This window comes from Anopheles marshallii, chromosome 3 (assembly GCF_943734725.1).
Source record: "Anopheles marshallii chromosome 3, idAnoMarsDA_429_01, whole genome shotgun sequence".
Taxonomy (NCBI): Eukaryota; Metazoa; Arthropoda; class Insecta; order Diptera; family Culicidae; genus Anopheles; species Anopheles marshallii.
The window spans coordinates 48,142,140-48,160,858 of NC_071327.1; the positions used below are offsets into that span (position 1 = coordinate 48,142,140).

Here is an 18,719-nt window from a genome sequence, read left to right on the forward strand (position 1 = left end):
TTAACAACAAAATACGATGTATTTGTTTCGATTACCCAGTGTATCCACAAAATAGGACAAGAAGGTTATCAAACTATCTAGGACAGTCGCTTGCTAGACAAAACTATCCCCAACTCTGATTATGGTTCAACTGATCCATTTCTTTTCTTAATTTTTCTATAATGACCAAGTGTAAAGAATGAACATACAAATAAAGAAATAAATAAAAAATTTAAAAAATTAGTTGCAATTAAATAAGTAAGTTAATAAATAAAATATAACTAAATAAATGGAAGGACCAAACTTAAAAAAACGTGGAGCAAAGATAAACAGCCGATTAAACTAATTTTCTACTAAGTTCTTAATAACCTTTCAAATATTTTCATTACAACTTTAAAAATGGTTATTTGTTGTTTGCTTAAACCCTGTTGTCTTATTTATTCATTATTTTTAAACCATTTTTTTATTATAAACAGTTTAGTTGTGCGGCAGCCCGGTAGCATGATGGTAACGGCGCCGGTCTCCACACGAACGGACCGGACCAAAATCCCATCCGGACTAATCCCCCGTAGCAAGGATTAACTATCCGGCAATGTGGTAACATTATTCGATACCGTCAGGCCGTTCCAACGAATAAATGTTTGGTTGCCTGCCTGTCTTTAAATGTTAAATTGTTGTAAATCTTTTTCGAAACATATTTGTAATTGTTGCGCTAAATTACCCCGCTTGTGTTAAATGAATTTAGATAACATTTTATGAGTTCCTTTTGTGTCAGTTTTTTTTTTTTTTTGTTTTAACGCAATTGTTGGCCGTCGTAAAACAGTAAAAAGTAAATTCAGGAAAACACATGTTCATTCTTTAGATACCTCGATTTTTGAAAATGTTTTGATGAAAATGATGATAAAATCCTCCATTTAGGGACATTCTTAGATGGACTACAGAGTTTCACGCCATTTGGATTAAGATTTCATACTTTAGCTCATTAAATATGACGAAAGATAGTAAATATCGCGCATTATTCGTGATCTCCTAGGTGTGAATACTTGGCTCGCTCAGCAACATACCATAATGGAGAAAACCAGGCTATGCACGAGCGCAGTAAATCAAGCTGAATCTCAGCTTGAATCAGTTTATGACAAAATGGCGGATGTTTTAGAATTAATAACAAGATTTTAAATCTAAAAGCTATCACTATTTTGTCCATAAAACAAAACAGGTAAAAAAGAATTAAACCAAAACCCTATGAAAGATACAACACATTTTAAGTGCATTAGGTTCAATTAATTTTTTTTAACAGTTCCCCGACTTTTCGCCCAAAGAGAAACTGTCAGTAATGATTATTTTAGTATCTTTGGTGGCACGATGGTGTATTGGTAGCGGCGCCGGTCTTCACACGGCAGGACCGGCCCAAAATCCCATCCGGACCAATCCCCTGTAGCCAAAGACTGACTATCCGGCTACGTGGTAAAAATAAGTCTAGTAAGCCAGAAATGGGCAGGCATGAGCTTATAGCTCGTTACGCCAAGAAGAGTGTCTTTGTAAACTTGTTATCTTTTATGCTTTTTCTCACCAAAAAATATCCTTCCATCGTGTGCATTTTGCTGCGATGATGCAATGCAGCTCTTTTCCACATTACCAGAAATCCAGTCATCCGGTTCCTAACACGCGACGAATTTAGCTGCGACAGAATGGTGTGTACGGGTGGTAGTAAAACCGAACCAACCACACCAATCCGTATCATAGCACGACCCACCAAAGCGCACGCCTTTCGCAGTGTGCCGAAGCAGCCTCCCTTTGGCCCGATCGCAGCAACGGTGGGGAGTTGCGAACGAGATCACTTTCCACTTCGCGGATCGCATTTGACCCCGCATCCGAGGCACACTGGTAAGGGAAGTTTGCGCCGTATGCGAACGATCGTACAGGGCACGATCACGGCAGTGCTCTACGCGCGCGCATGTGTTTGTGTAGGTGCGTTCCGTCCAGGAAGGATACGCACCACGAGCCAGCCGCGAAACGAGAGTAGCCGAACGCCATACGCACCGGTACCACCCCGGTACCGGGGCCCGCGCCGAGAACCTTTCTGACGGGGACGAGATTCCGCACGCGCTGTGAGAAAACTGCGCACGAGCCACCCTGCGTGCGCACGGGCTGGTAAAATGGAGTGGGAAGTCTAGACTCCAAGCGGTTGGTGCTGTTCTGTTCCCACAGTTGACGGGCGTTCCTTTTCGGGTGACCGGGTGACACTTCGGTGGTATAAAAGGGACCGGTGGGCTAGGCCGACCATTCAGTAGTAGTGTAGTAACGGCTCTACGCTCTATGTAGAGCAAACTTGCAAACCACGTACAAAGGACCTCCGAAACGGCCCGTGCAGCGACTGGCATTTTGAAACCCTGGTACGGATCCGGAACCGTAACGACACGGTTGCTACATCAGTGATTTTCGGTTGCTTCAGTGTTGATCTTTTCGTTTATTTCAGTGTGCAATTGTTGTTGTGTAGGTGTGCGAGCGCGTGTGTGTTTGCGTGTATGACCTCAAGGATCCGGTGGTGAATCCTCGTGTGCTTGGTGTCTGTTCCATCCCGGGTGCATTACCTGCGGCATAGAGTTTACTTGCAAAGTGTAAATTGTGTGACTAGCAACGACATGAAGGTGAGTGCCAGCAACAAGTAAAAGAGGACTTTAGCTAATGTGGACATTGAGGATGTGTGGTCTAATGTCAGTGATAGTGATGGAATGGGCAAACATTGTCGAAAGATAAATGTGTCGGACTTGTGAAACGCAATGAACTCTTCTTTTCCAAGCGAACTATGGATATGTGGCCATTTGTCCATCAGGAACATTGGCAGTACACGCTATCGATGATATACAGAGTGCAAAAAGTGTCTCACTTCCAACATTCCAACTCCTCGCTAATCAGGTCATCGGGTTCCAGTTGACCTCCACTATTTGGCGGTGGGTCTGTTCGTTCCGGTTCACGCGATGATTCTGAAGCTGCACTTTTTGCAGATCCTGACAGCAGGATTCCGAATCCAGATCGCATTGGTCGGTCCGTAAAAGGTGCTCGACGCTTAATTTCACGGCTAGCACGGATTACCGCCAGTGGGCCACCGTGATCACGCGACCCGGCAGTGATCTAATTCACGATGCACGCCGTCCAAGAATCGTGAGCCGTTCGCGATTCAATGAAATCGAGAGTAACGATAGTACGCTCCCAGCTCGAGGCCATCCGACCCGACACGAGCCCTGGTTGCGTTGTTGGTCGCGATGCCCTCGGGCACCCGTCAAACGGTCAACCGACCCCACCATGTCCGTGCGAGGGCTCCACTGCGCGAGCATCGCCACGCACCGTACGTACAGGTTGCGTACAGAGTGCGTTAGAAAACAAAAACGAAAACATATCGCTTTAAAGATTCGAATCTGATATAACGCCATCACCCACCTTGCTCCAGCATCCAAACTCCCCACAGTGTTTGCCTGTGCCTTTGGACGCGCAACCTGATTCTAGGGTCTCGTGCTTTTTTCTCCCACCGCTCTTCGGCCTATTTGCTTCTCGTACGTACGATCATGTTTACCGAACGGAAAGTGAACGCGATGGAAACCGCGGGCCCGGTTATGTAAAGCAGCAAGGCGTTGGTGCTGGACAAGTGTCAGCCGTACCAGTCAGATAACCTTACGGCTGCCGCACATCGAAAGTATTAGTCATGTGGGGCGGAGTACGTTTGCGTTTTTTTCCACCCTGGCCGGACTTGCATCTTGCAATGCACCGTACGGCAAATGAGTTGCAATATTTTTAAACCCACCCATTAAACCGTGCGCCAAGAACGGGGCGTTCTTGAAGTTGGTTCTGAACCGCGCCAGTACTTCCCGCTATTGTACGGGTGTTGTCACCGAGATTTACGGTTACCCATTTATTACCCCGGTAGGCGTAGGTCGCCCAACGGAAAAAGGGTGAATTATGGAGGCTTGTAGTACGGTGCACGATCAGTGATCGATGACAAATTTTACCGCCTGTGTATATCCGGTTGGCAAAGACAGCAAGTGCACGTCACATAGGAGGATGCTGCAGGTTGCCGATGTGATCGATGTGGGAAGAATCGATCAACTGTGACGTTACGACATCTGACGTATTTATTCTTTTCTTCGGGTGAGAATTATGCGAATGTACATGTGCTCGTTAAGCTCGTTATTTCGACGTAATTTTGTTCTAATAATGATATTAGACGCATGATGAAAATGCGATCTGAGTACATCTAAAAATGAAAAACTTAATGCAGACATATGATTGGAAAAAAATGGAAGAAATCTGTGAAAGAATTGATCTGTTAAACAATTCTAAATTTAATCATGTCGCACATGATTAGATGTGGATGTCAATATTATCAAGATTGATTTATCACAGGCAGATAGCTAGCTGCCTAGTTAGGTAATAAAAGGTATAAAAAGTTACAGCTTTTTAAAATATACAACACAAAGAAAAAAGAATCAATTGGAAAATTATTACAACCATTGGTAAATATCAAACAGTACTCACAATTTATGGACGATACGATCGTGTACCTGTTTGTGATGCCAGACACGACGAGCAACTTGAATATCAAAGTCCACCCGGACTATTGTTGGGTGAATATAATTCCAACTCGTAAATTGGCAATAAGGCAATAAGAACTTTCTTTTCCTTCTAGAAATGGTTCAAATTGGGGAGCTTGGATATTTCAGGTCCATCTTCAAAAACCGAAATATAAAAAATACAAAAAAATTTTCAAACAAAATCCTTTCTCTTTCATTGGTTTCTACAAATTTTGTGCAAAAACTTTGTTTTACGGTTGTCTGTTAATAATTTACCTTAAAGTTTAAACCATATCGAATGCTAATTTATGACAATTCCGACGCTTAAATTTTCGATTCAAGTTATGCACACTAGAAAACACAGTATAATCAACCATAGCTGACCCACGAACTTTTTCTAGTATTGAAACTACTCTTAAATTATTATCTGGAATCATGTAAAGCAATCTATACACTTCAGATTGAAAAAATACAGCGTTTTTAAACAAAATATTTTAACATATAAAATTTCAAATGCTGCGGGTCTCTGCCGATTCAGGAATCTCTCATAATTCATAATTTTAAATTTAAATTCAAAAACCATAATTTTATGCATGGCCGATCGCTATGACTGCATCAGAATTGTTGGTAAAATAGAAAATTTCCGTCTCATTGATCTTTACAATCGTAGATTAGCAGTAGCAGCAGCAGCAGAACTAATGTGCAGGAAAAAGTTGTGTAGAAAAAGCTAGAGAATAACTATCCGTAAAATCATGAAGAAGGAAGAGGAAGAACTCATGAACTGTACAGAGTTCCATGAGTTTTTTTTAGGAATTCTTCAGAAATACAAGAACTTTTAGAGTCCACTCACGATTCGAATGTTTGTTCACTAAAGATTCATTTGATTGAACTTTATCAAAAGCGCAACACTGATCCCGATCCATCCCTCGTAGAAGGACTGATTATGCAGCTAAGTGTTAGAATGCAATGTTAGGACCTAGTAGAGCATAATGCCAGGAAAATGAAGCATCAGTTACATTGTTAACCATGTTACTTTAATATCCTCTTCTCTTTGGAACTACGAACCTCCAAGATGCATTCCTATCCTCATTCTTAGCTGAAGAAATTGTACCAGGGAATGGACTCATGTGAGATTAGCTATCATTCATGCCGTGTAAAGACCGACCTTGATATCACTTAACCACCAGGCTGCTCCATCTCTACCATGCTACTTGTATCTGTACATCGTTACCATTTTAAGCATTGAAAACAAATATAGAAACTCAAAACCATCCATGGTATATTTAGTTTGAAATGTATGTCTAAGTTCACATATACGAACGAAGTTGACTTCTTGACCTGGAAAATTATATATGATCATAAATATTATCTTGAAGGAACAATAAACTACCTTCTGGGCCATAAAATTTTATTACTCCCATCGGCAATCTTGCATAGCGTGGCGTGTTGCAAAGATGCAATTATCATTCCAGCGAACCCAGCTGCATATCATTATCTATATATAAATACGTATCGTATATTCTATTACAATTCACCCTCCAACCACTAAAAGAAAATCCTCCACCACACTGCAACCCAGTTCAACACCGACCAGGGTGAGAACTGTCTGTTCGGGTTTGAAATTTAATTAGAAACCAGTTCCTCTCTTGCAAGCGTATTGTGGTTACTGCTGGAAGCAAGAATATTTGGCAAAAGGCTACCCTGCACGCACCATAAACAGTGCGTCTTAATTGAATCGTCAGCAACCGAAACCCGGGCCCCCGGTTGCAACGTGAGTGACATTGCGACCGCACACCGAATGTCACATGCTCTTCTTGTAACATGTGCCCCGTCGAAAGTGTTGCCCCTGTGTGCTCCGTACGTTTCACATCGTTTCGATCGGCAGCCACCACTGATCCAATTTGGTCAAACGGGTGTAAAAACAAGTTCGTTAACCAGTTAACCACGGCGTAGCCCGCGTTATTCGAACGAGATTCGCAAGACCCTTATGGTGTGGCAGTGTGGTATGGCATGCGTAACATGGTTGGAAGCTGGTGGTATCTCCGGTGGGACGCTCTGCAAGTGGCAGTGGAAAGAGGTCACATATCGCGCACACAAGACTGCTCAAGAACTCTTCCATTCTTCTAACGCCGCAAAGAGAGAAGGGGCCTCGAGATTAGCCCAAGTTTTCTGGTGGGGTTATGCAATACAATAGAGAGAAGGAATGGACAGGGGTTTTTAATAAGGATCGCAAGGTTATCGCAAGCATTCCTGATGGGTTACGATGCCATCGATCGCATACGAGACAGCTCGCACGTTCTCGCATTCTCAGTTCGTTAATGAGTTTTAACTTTGGCCTGCTTTGTGTCTCTTCTCATCCCATTCAGTTATTCGCAGCAGTTCTAGTGGCGGCCTGTCTGGCCACATCCAGCTTGGCCAATCCGGCCCCGGACTGTCCCCCGAGCGGGCACGTCCACGGCTATGCCTACCCAGCCCCAACGGTTCAGCTGTCAGTCGGCAAGGCGATCAACTCGGTCAGCGTGACGCCCGGTTTCTCGTCCTACTCGGTCGACGGTGAGGTGAAGTACGCGTCGGTCGGTCCCTCGTACAGCTCGTACGAAGCCTCCCCCGCCTACAGCGCTTACGGCGCCTCGGGTGAAGATCTCAAGCTGACGAGCTACGAGGCGGGAGTGAAAACAATCGCTGCCGCACCTGCCGTCACCTACGCTACCAAATCGGCCGGTGTCGTGTACGCGGACAAGTCGCCTGCCGCTACCTTCGCCTCGGTGGTCCCATCGGTCAGCTACACGAAGACCGTTGCTGCTCCGGCTGTCTATGCTCAGCCCGCTGTCAGCAAGGTGTACACGAGCGATGCCTCGGCTTACGTCACCAAGGAATATCTGCCACCAACCGTCAAGACTTACGCAGCCCCGGCTGTTGCCTCGTACGTAGCTACTCCAGCCGTCACTAAGTATGCCACCGCACCGGCCGTCTCCTCGTACGTAGCCACTGCGCCAGTCGTCAGCAAGTATGTGGCCGCCGCGCCGGCTGTCACCTATGCGGCTGCTCCAGTTGCTAAGGTTGCAACCGCTAGCTACGCCAGCTATGCTCCTGCTGCCAAGGTCGCTACCTATGCTGCTCCGGCTTACGGTTATGCACCAGCTGCCAAGGCTTATGCCAGCTACGCGCCCGCTGCGTCCTATGCCAGCTACACGCCCGCTGCGTCCTATGCCAGCTACGCGCCCGCTACGTCCTATGCTAGCTACGCTCCGGCTACGGCCTATGCCAGCTACACCCCAGCCGCCAAGGTAGCCTCCTACACACCGGCCGTTGGTTACGCTGCCTATGCACCGGCTGCCAAGGTTGCCTATGCTGCTCCGGCTGCCAGCTACGCCAGCTCTTACGCTACCACCTCCAAGCTGGCTTATGCCGCGCCTGCTCTCACCAAGACCGTCGTGTCTGCTGCTGCTCCGGCCGTTGCCTCGTACTATGCCGCTCCCGCCGTCACTAAGTACTCGGCGGCACCGGCCGTGTCCACCGCTTACGTGTCGGCACCGACCGTCACCAAGTACGCCACATCCGCTGCCTATGCTCCGGCCGTCTCCAGCTACGTAGCTCCGTACTCCGCCCATGCCTACACACCCGCCGTTAGCAAGTACGTATCCACGCCGGCCGTCTCATCGTACTACGCTACACCGGCCGTGTCGAAGGTTGTGTCCAGCCCGGCATACGCCTCGTACGTCTCTGCTGCTCCAGCTGTGGCCAAGGTTGCTGCCGTCCCGGCCGTCTCTACTGCTTACGTTTCGGCTCCGGCCACCGTCACCAAGACTGCTTACTCTGGCGCCTATCTCGCCGCCCCAGCTGTTGCTAAGGTGGCCACATCTTACGGTCCTGCTGTTGCCGCCTACAGCACCGGTCCTGCCGTGTCGGCTTACAGCACCGGTTCCGCATACTCGTCGTACTCGGCCGCACCAGCCGTTGCTGCCTACAGTACCGGTCCGGCTTATTCCAGCTACTCGGTCAGTCCGGCCGTTTCCAAGGTTTACTCAACACCAGCCGTCGCTTCGTACAGTGCTGTCCCTGCCGTTTCCAAGGTATACTCGTCACCCGCCGTTGCTACGTACAGTACCGTCCCGGCCGTTTCCAAGGTCGTTGCTGCGCCAGCCGTTGCCACGTACAGTGCTGCCCCAGCTGTTTCCAGCGTATATTCGTCGCCCGCCGTCGCATCGTACAGTGCCGTCCCGGCTGTTTCCAAGGTCTACTCCACCCCAGCAGTTGCCAGCTACAGTGCCGTACCAGCTGTCTCCAAGGTGTACTCTTCCCCGGCTGTCGCTGCGTACAGTGCCGGACCTGCCTATTCTTCCTATTCGGTCGCTCCAGCCGTCTCGAAGGTTCTGACCACGCCCGCCGTCGCTGCGTACAGTGCCGGTCCGGCTTATTCCGCCTATTCGGTCGCGCCAGCCGTCACTAAGTACGCCACGAGCGCGGGTGCCATCGCTGGCTACACCACGTCCGGAGCCGCTCACGGCTACTACGCCGCCGGTCCAGCGGTATCGTCCGCTCACTACGGTGGCTACCGTTATGCTGCCGCTGCTCCAGCACTTACCACGGCCTACACTGCCCCTGCCACCGTAATCAAGACCGTGGCGCCGACCACCGTCGTCAAGACTGTCGCCGAGAAGTACCTCGAACACTACGTAAGTATTGGCGTCAGTTCCGGTGCTTCCGAACACCTTCTCAATGGCCTTCGTTTCATCCCGCACAGGACGATAATGCTCGCTATGCTTTCGAGTACGGCGTGAACGACCCACTGACCGGTGACATCAAGCACCAGAAGGAGGAACGCGACGGCGATGTCGTGCGCGGTCAGTACTCGCTGGTCGAACCGGACGGTAACGTGCGCACGGTCGACTACTATGCTGACTGGGCCACCGGTTTCCATGCCACCGTCACCAACAGTCGGGACCAGGTGCACGCCACCAAGGTTCTCGGCAAGCGCGACACCGTGAAGGCGTAAAAGCATCCTCTTCACTGGCCTGCCAGCTTCCAGGAAGAAGCGATCGCGTTACGTTGTTGCTTCACTGTACAGAACGTCCTGCACCCTCACGTCATATCATTCAGCCACCCCATTCCTGAACGTGCCCATCCGAAATGAGCGACCAGTTCCCTCGTACAAAACGTGAGAGTTGGAAGTAGCCTAACAACACGACCAGCACAAGTCGTTGGTAATGTTTTTTTGTTTGTTTGTTTTGTATTTCATTTTTGCGTTTCGTGTTTAATGTTTATTCACGCCATAACTCTGTCCTCTCTGCCCGTTTGTACATTGCTGTGAGAATGCGTCCCACAAAAGGACACGCAAGCGAAGCGAATAGATGATTTCAAACGGTTTGCTCTTTGTTTTGTTCTGTATTGGTACTACAACTATTTATTTTCGATAAGTGCGTGCGTTGATAACTGCACCATCTAGACCATCGTATCGTTCTGTTAAGAAGGCACCGGGAGGGTCAACATCCAATACCCCACGTGCGTTGTGAGTCCCGCGAATAGTAACGCAACTGCTTGAACGCAACACTTCATTCGCTCTGTTTGACTCTTTGTAAATATACACCTTATGATACACCCTATCGTTCTCACAAAATCGAAACTCGCGGTCCATTACGTTCCGTGGTCCCCTTCTTTTATCTTGTCGATCACAATCCCATCCATCTCATCACGGTCGTGTGTCCCAACCCGGCTACATGTGCAGGGACGTACCCAGCTGTTCTATCATCCCGTACCTCGTTCCAGGACATCCATCAGGACACTTGCCGGACAGCCGTTGGAAAGTGCGCGCGCCCCCATGTTATCTTTGTGATAGAAGTGTCATACAAATATATGTATTTTATTACTCTTTTTTTAACATACACTTCAATTCATATCTTACGAAAGGGGTTACATTTTACTACACGCAGAGGCTGCAATTTATATCACATCACTTGTGTTTCCAGATCATCACCAAACAAAGGAATTAGGTAGTTGTTGTTTTAGATGCTTTACGCTCATTAACCTTGAAAGAACTTGAAATTAATCAATTCTGTAACATGACCATCAAAGTTCGAGGTATTAAATTTTTAAATTCTGGTTCAAACATTTTAAAAGTTAAATATCAATGTTTAAATTTAAATTGTTTTTTTAAATAACCCATCTCCCATAAGCATCCTTTTGGGCTTGTGAGACGGTTGATAGTAAGGATCCTGGTGGAGTCACGGTAAGCTTGGCTCTGCATCGTTAGCTTCTAACATTGATGCTCTACTATAGAAGAGAGCCATAAACTAAGGGTATGTTGAAGAGTGGAGTTGTAGAAGATGGTTTTTTATATGATATCCAAAATTTTCACTAATTTCCGCTCCAAAATTATGACTCAGGAGAGTCGATAAGATCAGCAGCGATGTACTCCAATTGCTGCTAGGGTACTTGGAAATGCACAAACTGAGCAGCTAGAGTGAACTATCGTGGTAATCGTTTTCTACAAATCAAGAATCCATACCAGGCCAGAGCTTTTGTCTAGGTAAATATTTGATAAAAGGGCAAGGCCGGTAGTCGGATTACTATCATTCTCTTCTTGATGGTGCACGAATTGCTTACCTAACTGCTCCATTCTACTACTCTGTAGTGATTAATACCACGAAGTCTTTGCTATCAGGATTTTCGAGATCCGCATCACTTTGTGTTTTATCCGTAGACTTCAGACACTTATTGCTTTATTCTTCAATAGTATGTACAAGAATGAACCCACATTGCTCGTGGTCCCATTTTTATATATGATTGTACTATTACTTACTTTGATATCCAACACTTTGCATAAGAATTCCAGCTATTTGCTATGCTTTTTTACAATAGCACTCATTGGTTAGTAGCTACTTTAGATTCTTATGGGGATTGGTGATGTCTCCTACTCCTGCATTATCTTTTTAGGTATCCGGTTTTTAAGGTTTTAGGTTATGATTTTATTAATAACTCATGTTTAAAAATCGTCCATGAGAAGCTTACCCCCGTTCGGTTGAAGAAATCGATCCATCACTTTGGGATGAGGCCATAGCTATCGTTGCGGTTAAGGCTTCCGAGCAGCTTGTTTCGTCACTTTTGTTGTGGCTACTTTTTCGCCAAAACCTATCGGAAATGAGACAATCCGAACAACCGGAAAGAGAAGCTGTGCCAGTGCAGTATCCAAGGGACTTAAAGCTTCGAACGAGTTCATCTCTAAACCATTTAACTCAAAAGTTGACGGTCTTACATCTTTACTCAAAAACGGTTCCGTCTTCAATCCGATTGGATTCTTTCAGTGTGTATAAATCTGTCCACCAAGCGATAGAAGGTCACCGAAACTGTTTCAGACCTTAGGTAACCTGCTTTCCAAATAGGAATGGAGATCTATCAGAATGGTCAGCTACCAGCCAGAGGTTCTCTCGCCATATGTTCAGTATTTTGTTCAACGATCGTTGCTACAAAATATTCCCCCGTATATTACAAGATCTCTTGTCCTGCTCCTAGAAGAGACAATTGAAAACCTTCATACGGGATTCCGGGAGGTCTTGTAGAACATGGCGGAGCAACAGCTTCATTTCTTCCATCCACTAGCGGATCTAACGGTGGGCGGAGTAGGCGGCCGCCCATTACTCCCACCAAGGATCTGCACCTATGAGATAGGCTACTCTTCAGCCTAGCGTTTGAGAGTACCTTCCGCGACTTGGAGGTTTAAACTTTGGGGAAATTTCCAAATTCTAGAAGTCAATCCACATCCTGGGTTACGCTGATGACATAAGTATCATTGTTTTACGTCTCTCCTACGAAGGAAAACCTCGGGTTGACGATTACCGATACAAAAACCATGTTCATGGTGGCACCACCAGCGGCCCTGCTAACAAATCTTAGCTGACGTACGTGGGTGACGTACAAATAGGTGAGCGCTCGTTCGAAGTCCAAAATTTCACCTATCTTCATCAACTGGTAATACTACAGTCTGAGGAAACTTCTCCACTCGAAACACCTGTCGCAACGAACGAAGCTGGGAGTGTATAGAACTTATATAGTTAAAGTACTCACATACGCACGGTTAGACACGCCAAGCTTCGGTGGGCTGGTCATAGTGATTCTGTACTGCTGTATGCCTACCCAAAATAGATGATACATTATTTTACAGTAACATACAAAACCTTCTTTATTCCCATTCCAATACGTACTGCTTAAATCATCAAATAAAGTATCGAAAACAGTTTCTTTTATTTAAATGTGTTTTAATTAATTTACATCTACATGTATAATTTTACACGTTTGCACTGTCACGAATAAAACCACGAACGCTTGGGGCGGCCACGCGAGCATACACTCCCGGAAGGTTGCCCAAGCAGAGGGGCGATCCCCAGGAAACGATACCGATCTGACGTCCGTTATTGGTCAGCGGGCCACCACTGTCCCCGTTACAAGCATCACGTCCCGGTTCGCTAGCACAAATCATGCTAAAGTTTGCAAAAGAAATCACAACACAAAATGTTAGAATTTCGCCACTCCCAAAGATAGATTATGCTCCGCATTAATCTCCCGTGCCCCGGTACTTACTTATCGGTAACACTGGCTGCGCCCCACACGCCGCGACAACTTTCCTGCGAGATAAGGGGTACCTCGGCAGCCATCAAATTTATCGGCAATGCACCGATGGCGCTGGTCAATCCCCATCCAGAAACGAAGGTACGTGTACCCTCCGGATAGTCAGTGCCCTCGGGTGCTAGTGGAATCGGAGCAATGTTCGCACCAACGAACGACGTCGTGATGCGGATGACACACACATCAAAGTCGAGGCTGCCGTCCGAGTACGACGGATGGTTGATGATTTCTGCGGCTTGGAATACGACACCTCCGGCCGTACGATCAGTACTTCCACCACGAAGAGTGATCTGTTCAATTGTTTCAAACCACTCGATCAATGATCAATGTCCAGCTAAGCTCAAACCACACTACCTACCGCCGTTACTGGTGGAGCCGGGAACGTACAATGGGCAGCCGACAGGGCAAAGTTGCTCGAAATTACTGACGCACCGCAAATATGGGCACCATTCTGACGCAGCGACAGCTGATACGGAAAGTCGGCAATGTTTGCCTCGAATCCACCGACAATTCGTTCATTAGTGGAAGGTGCAATCGGCAGCACTAGTCCGCGTGGAAGGCGACGCTTCGTCAGATACAGATCTTCCTTCCAGCTGGCCAAACTGCTGCCAACCAACAGCACTACAACGAACAAAGTTTTAAGCGTCATGCTTTTGCCCTTGAGACACGATCGCAAATTGTCTACGACTGAATAGGTGCGAGCTGCGTTTGGGCGTATTCTACTTAAATATTCCGGCGCCGAAGCGTGCAAGCGGATAAGATATCTGATAAGGTTTGATCGGTTTTCAACACACAATACCCACCGAAGGATGGGAAATCCTTCTACGTCAGGTGTACTGTAATCGAAATCGATTAATGCCGTACATATCTTATCGCGTTGCGGGAAAGAACCGTTCCCCAAAACATTCTTAATCCTGATTATTTGATTCCGATATGGCCAAATAAACGTTTTTGCACAGTATGTCCCTGATGGAGTAGTTTGCGATATGAATATTTTGATCAATACTAAGTTTTAACAAAATATGTTACTTGTATAAAGTACCTAACGCTACCCAACCGGGATGTCTCGATGTTCTAGTAATAATGGAGACACTCTTCACACGGTGAGATCGGTATCAAATACATCCGGACCGTTTCACAGCTTGTCAATGCCTGACCATATCCAGCAAGGGGGATTAAAAAAATAATAAAACTCAGAAAATATGGCAATCATCCTAAAGTTGTAACGCCGAAACGATTGAATGGATTTGAAAAGAATAAATTACGAATGAGTATCGAAAAATATTACATTAATAATTATGCCTTTACGGTATGACCTCTCGGTGCATTTTCCCATTCATAAATTATGGTTTGTGGACTGAAATCATCTTCCTACGTTGCCTTACGATCTCTCCGTACGTAGCAGCATTTATATAAAAACACAAATAGCGCACGGTTGAGAAACACTGGCTAACGTTGCAGCATCGAACACGTGCAACGTTGAAACTATAAAGATTGTTATAACACTCTAATAATAATGTGTTCGCGTGATGCGATCATTTCTTTTAAATCGGTATGTAGCTTAACAACACTTACATCTTACATCTTCTCTTTAAAACATCAGTTCAATACATTTGCATGCATGTATATGGACAATTTTATGCAGAGAAAGGGATTAAAATTGTTAATCTGTGAGCCTACCTGTAATGAGCAAACGAGTGAAAGATTTTCGAGAATCAATTCTTGTTTGTTCCAACTTTGAACCAAACTTAATATCTTCGTACCAATAATTTTTTTTTTTCCTCAAGAAAACATTCTGTGTTCTTCATTCCCAACAAGTACCAAGTTTGTAAAGCCTTCTGGTAAAACCTTGGTAATACATAACAATTACTGGTCAGTATTACGATTGTATTAAACGACTATATAAGCCACCTTTATACAATAACAATCTTAGGTTGTTTCAAAAACAACCTATCCTATGTTATGATACACAGGTGCTCGGTTAAGCATGTGTGAAATAACGTAACATGAATTGAACACGACGCGTCATTCTTCCGACATACGCGACACAATAAATCCATTCAGATTCGTTGCCAGTCTCGGCACAAATATTTACGTCTGCCAGAAGGAAGATGAATCCTCTACGCAATAAAAATCTTCTTTATAATGATGATCCACCGTAAGAAACCTCAACCCTAAACGGTCTCGAAAGAGACCGTTGTGTTTATGTCAGCATTTCTTTGGTATAAAAAGCTCAATTTCTGCAACCGTTCATCATTAGTTCTGTTCTACACAAACGCATAACTACACCTTCAAAAACATGGATCTTAAGTTCCTGTTCGCGACATTCTTCGCCCTTCTGGCCGCGGCTATGGCGCAAGCTCCGGTAAATTCCGTCGAATCTGCAGAATCCGCTGCTTCGACGTCCAACGAGTCGTAAATCACGGAAAAGGATCATACCGAAATATGGCTAAACGAACACGGATAAACGAACGAATTCGACAGGTTGAACGGAAATAAAGCATATTGTACTAATTAATCAATCAAAATGGTTTGTTTTCTTTAGTTTCCGGTGTTTCTTTTGCTTTGCTTACAGTTGAGAATGTTGTGTTGTCGTGAGCATGGTTTCATGCAATCATTGAAAAATACTGCACCACTTGATCCTTCATACTAGCATGTTCTGCTGCTGTGCTTTGCCTTGAGCCGAATAATATTGCCGAGCTGTTGGCTTACATAATAGTTGTAGCTTCTGGCTCTACCGAACACTTGTTCGTGTTTCGTGTTAGCGCTTCCCATACAGCAGGCCGGCGATAGATACGGTCCAGACAAATTCTTGGTGTTGAGTTGTGCTGAACACTGTTGATCAACAATCTTCATTCTTCGACTTTGATTGCAGCCAACACCTAAAGAGGATGCAACATATTTCGCTCTTTTATCCGATGCCTATCGGAACTACTCCTATGTTCAAAACAATAACCAACATGTTTTGTTGTATATTCTAGGATTTATTATGTTCCAGCATTTAAAACGAGATGTAGACATTCAATACGGAACACATTCTTCCTTCTTCGATCGAACCCACACACGGAATTGTTCGTCCTGGCCGTCCCCTTCTAGCCAGCACCACATTACACATACAGATTACCGATGAGCTGCGGCTTCTTACTGGGCAGCCTTGTTGGCCAGTCGTCGGTCACGCTCCTCTGCAATGGTCAGCTTCACACCCTTGCCCTTCGGCAGCGAGATGTACGCCTTCGTGCCCTTGCCGATGATGAATACGTTCGAAAGACGCGTCGCGAACACATGTCCGGTCGTATCCTTCACGTGCACAATCTCGAACGATCCCGGGTGCTTCTCGCGCAGGATCACCGTGCCGCAACGACCCAAATTTCTTCCGCCCGTGATCATGCACAGGTTGCCCGGTTCGAACTTTAGCACGTCCAGCACCTTGCCGGTGGCAATGTCGTACTGGATCGAGTCGTTCTGGTGAATGGCTGGGTCTGGGTAGCGGATGGTGCGACCATCGTGCGTCAACAAGTACGGCACACGCTTCGGACCAATCTGGACGCGCTTCACCTTCAGCAGCTTGTACTTGGCTTCTTCGCTGGTAATGCGATGTACCGTGAAGCGACCCTTCACGTCGTAGATGAGCCGGAAGTATTCACCAGTCTTATGGATGTTAATCACATCTAGAATGAGAGCAGAAAAACAACGTTATCAGAAAGGCATAGGCTAAGCAAAATATGGCAACCTAAACAAACTTAGCTTTATCACTATATTCGCTATAAATTACTATAGATATTACAACAATATTCTCCATCATTAATGTTATTGATAGGCTATGTGATAATGAGACCTTCAATGACCGTCGATGGAGTATGTTTGCTCTGGCCAAATTATTGACAGGCGAAGCTTATTGTTTCGCGGCACCTGCTTCGAATAGGCCGTTCGTTCCTCAAATAACATTTTCCTTTACACAATCAGGCGTCGCTCATTAATTTCGCTAACCCACTTCGATAAGGCCGTACTTCCAACCGTTCTGCCACTCATTTTGAGCGATTCCTTGACGACCGTACTTAGCAAAGGAAGAACAACGCATACATATCGTTGTAGTTTCTGGCTCTACCGAACACTTGTTCGTGTTTCATTAATGTTTCCCATACAGCAGACCGATGAAATATACGGCCCATAGAACATGACCGCAAGACAAATTTTTGATGTTAAAAAGGAAGATCCTTATCTTGGCGGAAAGGACAGGCTAAACAAAACAAGGCAACCTAAACTAGCTTAGCTTAATAGCTGTAGATATTACAACAATATTCTCCATCATTAATGTTATTGATAGGCTATGTGATAATGAGACCTTCAATGACCGTCGATGGAGTATGTTTGCTCTGGCCAAATTATTGACAGGCGAAGCTTATTGTTTCGCGGCACCTGCTTCGAATAGGCCGTTCGATCCTCAAATAACATTTTCCTTTACACAATCAGGCGTCGCTCATTAATTTCGCTAACCCACTTCGATAAGACCGTACTTTCAACCGTTCTGCCACTCATTTTGAGCGATTCCTTGACGACCGTCAAGAGCAAAGGAAGAACAACGCATACATATCGTTATATTTTCTGGCCCTACCGAACACTTGTTCGTGTTTCATTAACGTTTCCCATACAGCAGACCGATGAAATATATGGCCCATAGAACATGACCGCAAGACAAATTCTTGATGTTAAAAAGGAAGATCCTTTTCTTGGCGGAAAGGACAGGCTAAACAAAACAAGGCAACCTAAACTAGCCTAGCTTAATAGCTGTAGATATTACAACAATATTCTCCATCATTAATGTTATTGATAGGCTATGTGATAATGAGACCTTCAATGACCGTCGATGGAGTATGTTTGCTCTGGCCAAATTATTGACAGGCGAAGCTTATTGTTTCGCAGCACCTGCTTCGAAACATTTTCCCTTGCACAATACATCCTCACTTCCTAAGTTTTCCTCACGTTGTCACCCGTGTATGGCGATCAAAACCTCGATCACACATCATGCTTGAGAAGCATATGAAACACTACTGTATACGTTTTGCGCAAACTTGACACTTTGCTCACGTATAATGCGCTGTTCCTCCCGTTAAGTATGTTACTGATAGGCTATCCTAAAATAGCAATGCCTCCAGTGACCGTCGATAGAGGATTCGTTCTATTGACAGGTGTCGCTCATTAATTTCGCTAACCCACTTCGATTAGGCCATATTTCAAACCTGAACAATCTTTCAACGACTGTGCTTAGCAAAGGACCAAGAATACGTACCCATGAAACCGGCAGGATAGTTCGGATCGGTGCGCACTTTGCCGTCAATCTTGACATGACGCTGCATCACGATCTTCGTGACCTCGCTGTTGGTCAGTGCGTACTTTAGACGGTTACGCAGGAAAATCACCAGCGGCAGCGATTCGCGCAGCTTGTGTGGGCCGGTGGACGGACGCGGCGCGAAGGTACCGCCGGTCTTGTCCAACATCCATCCTCGCGGAGCATTTAAACGCTTCAAATGTTTCTTAGGACCGCGCGCCTGAAAAAAA

At 45.7% G+C, this 18,719-nt stretch overlaps 3 protein-coding genes across 3 annotated transcripts; 1 reads left to right on the forward strand and 2 right to left on the reverse strand.

The window, feature by feature from the left end:
• Nucleotides 1-2,621: 2,621 nt before the first annotated feature.
• Nucleotides 2,622-9,540, forward strand: LOC128712730 (paternally-expressed gene 3 protein). The gene is made up of 3 exons (XM_053807605.1): nt 2,622-2,627; nt 6,911-9,220; nt 9,289-9,540. Exons 1-3 carry the CDS (start codon nt 2,622-2,624, stop codon nt 9,538-9,540), a joined length of 2,568 nt encoding a protein of 855 aa, XP_053663580.1.
• A 3,285-nt stretch (nt 9,541-12,825) lies between these two features.
• Nucleotides 12,826-13,812, reverse strand: LOC128715596 (trypsin-7-like). The gene is made up of 3 exons (XM_053810505.1): nt 13,522-13,812; nt 13,119-13,453; nt 12,826-13,018 (listed from the first exon to the last, which is right to left on the reverse strand). Exons 1-3 carry the CDS (start codon nt 13,810-13,812, stop codon nt 12,826-12,828), a joined length of 819 nt encoding a protein of 272 aa, XP_053666480.1.
• A 2,468-nt stretch (nt 13,813-16,280) lies between these two features.
• Nucleotides 16,281-18,704, reverse strand: LOC128715399 (40S ribosomal protein S4). Its single transcript, XM_053810291.1, has 2 exons — nt 18,451-18,704; nt 16,281-16,831 (listed from the first exon to the last, which is right to left on the reverse strand). The coding sequence occupies exons 1-2, from the start codon at nt 18,656-18,658 to the stop codon at nt 16,305-16,307; spliced, it is 735 nt and encodes a 244-aa protein (XP_053666266.1). The 5' UTR covers nt 18,659-18,704; the 3' UTR covers nt 16,281-16,304.
• Between the last annotated feature and the right edge of the window lie 15 nt (nt 18,705-18,719).

What these genes read in the sequence shown, in the direction of transcription:
- LOC128712730 (XM_053807605.1), top strand. An exon ending in AGAAGTACCTCGAACACTAC is followed by an intron (nt 9,221 to 9,288) that starts GTAAGTATTGGC and finishes CATCCCGCACAG; the next exon opens with GACGATAATGCTCGCTATGC.
- LOC128715596 (XM_053810505.1), bottom strand. Translation starts at nt 13,812, where the DNA reads ATGACGCTTAAAACTTTGTTCGTTGTAGTGCTGTTGGTTGGCAGCAGT. An exon ending in CGGCTCCACCAGTAACGGCG is followed by an intron (nt 13,454 to 13,521) that starts GTAGGTAGTGTG and finishes ACAATTGAACAG; the next exon opens with ATCACTCTTCGTGGTGGAAG. An exon ending in GCAGCCAGTGTTACCGATAA is followed by an intron (nt 13,019 to 13,118) that starts GTAAGTACCGGG and finishes TGCAAACTTTAG; the next exon opens with CATGATTTGTGCTAGCGAAC.
- LOC128715399 (XM_053810291.1), bottom strand. Translation starts at nt 18,658, where the DNA reads ATGTTGGACAAGACCGGCGGTACCTTCGCGCCGCGTCCGTCCACCGGC. An exon ending in CTATCCTGCCGGTTTCATGG is followed by an intron (nt 16,832 to 18,450) that starts GTACGTATTCTT and finishes CTCTCATTCTAG; the next exon opens with ATGTGATTAACATCCATAAG.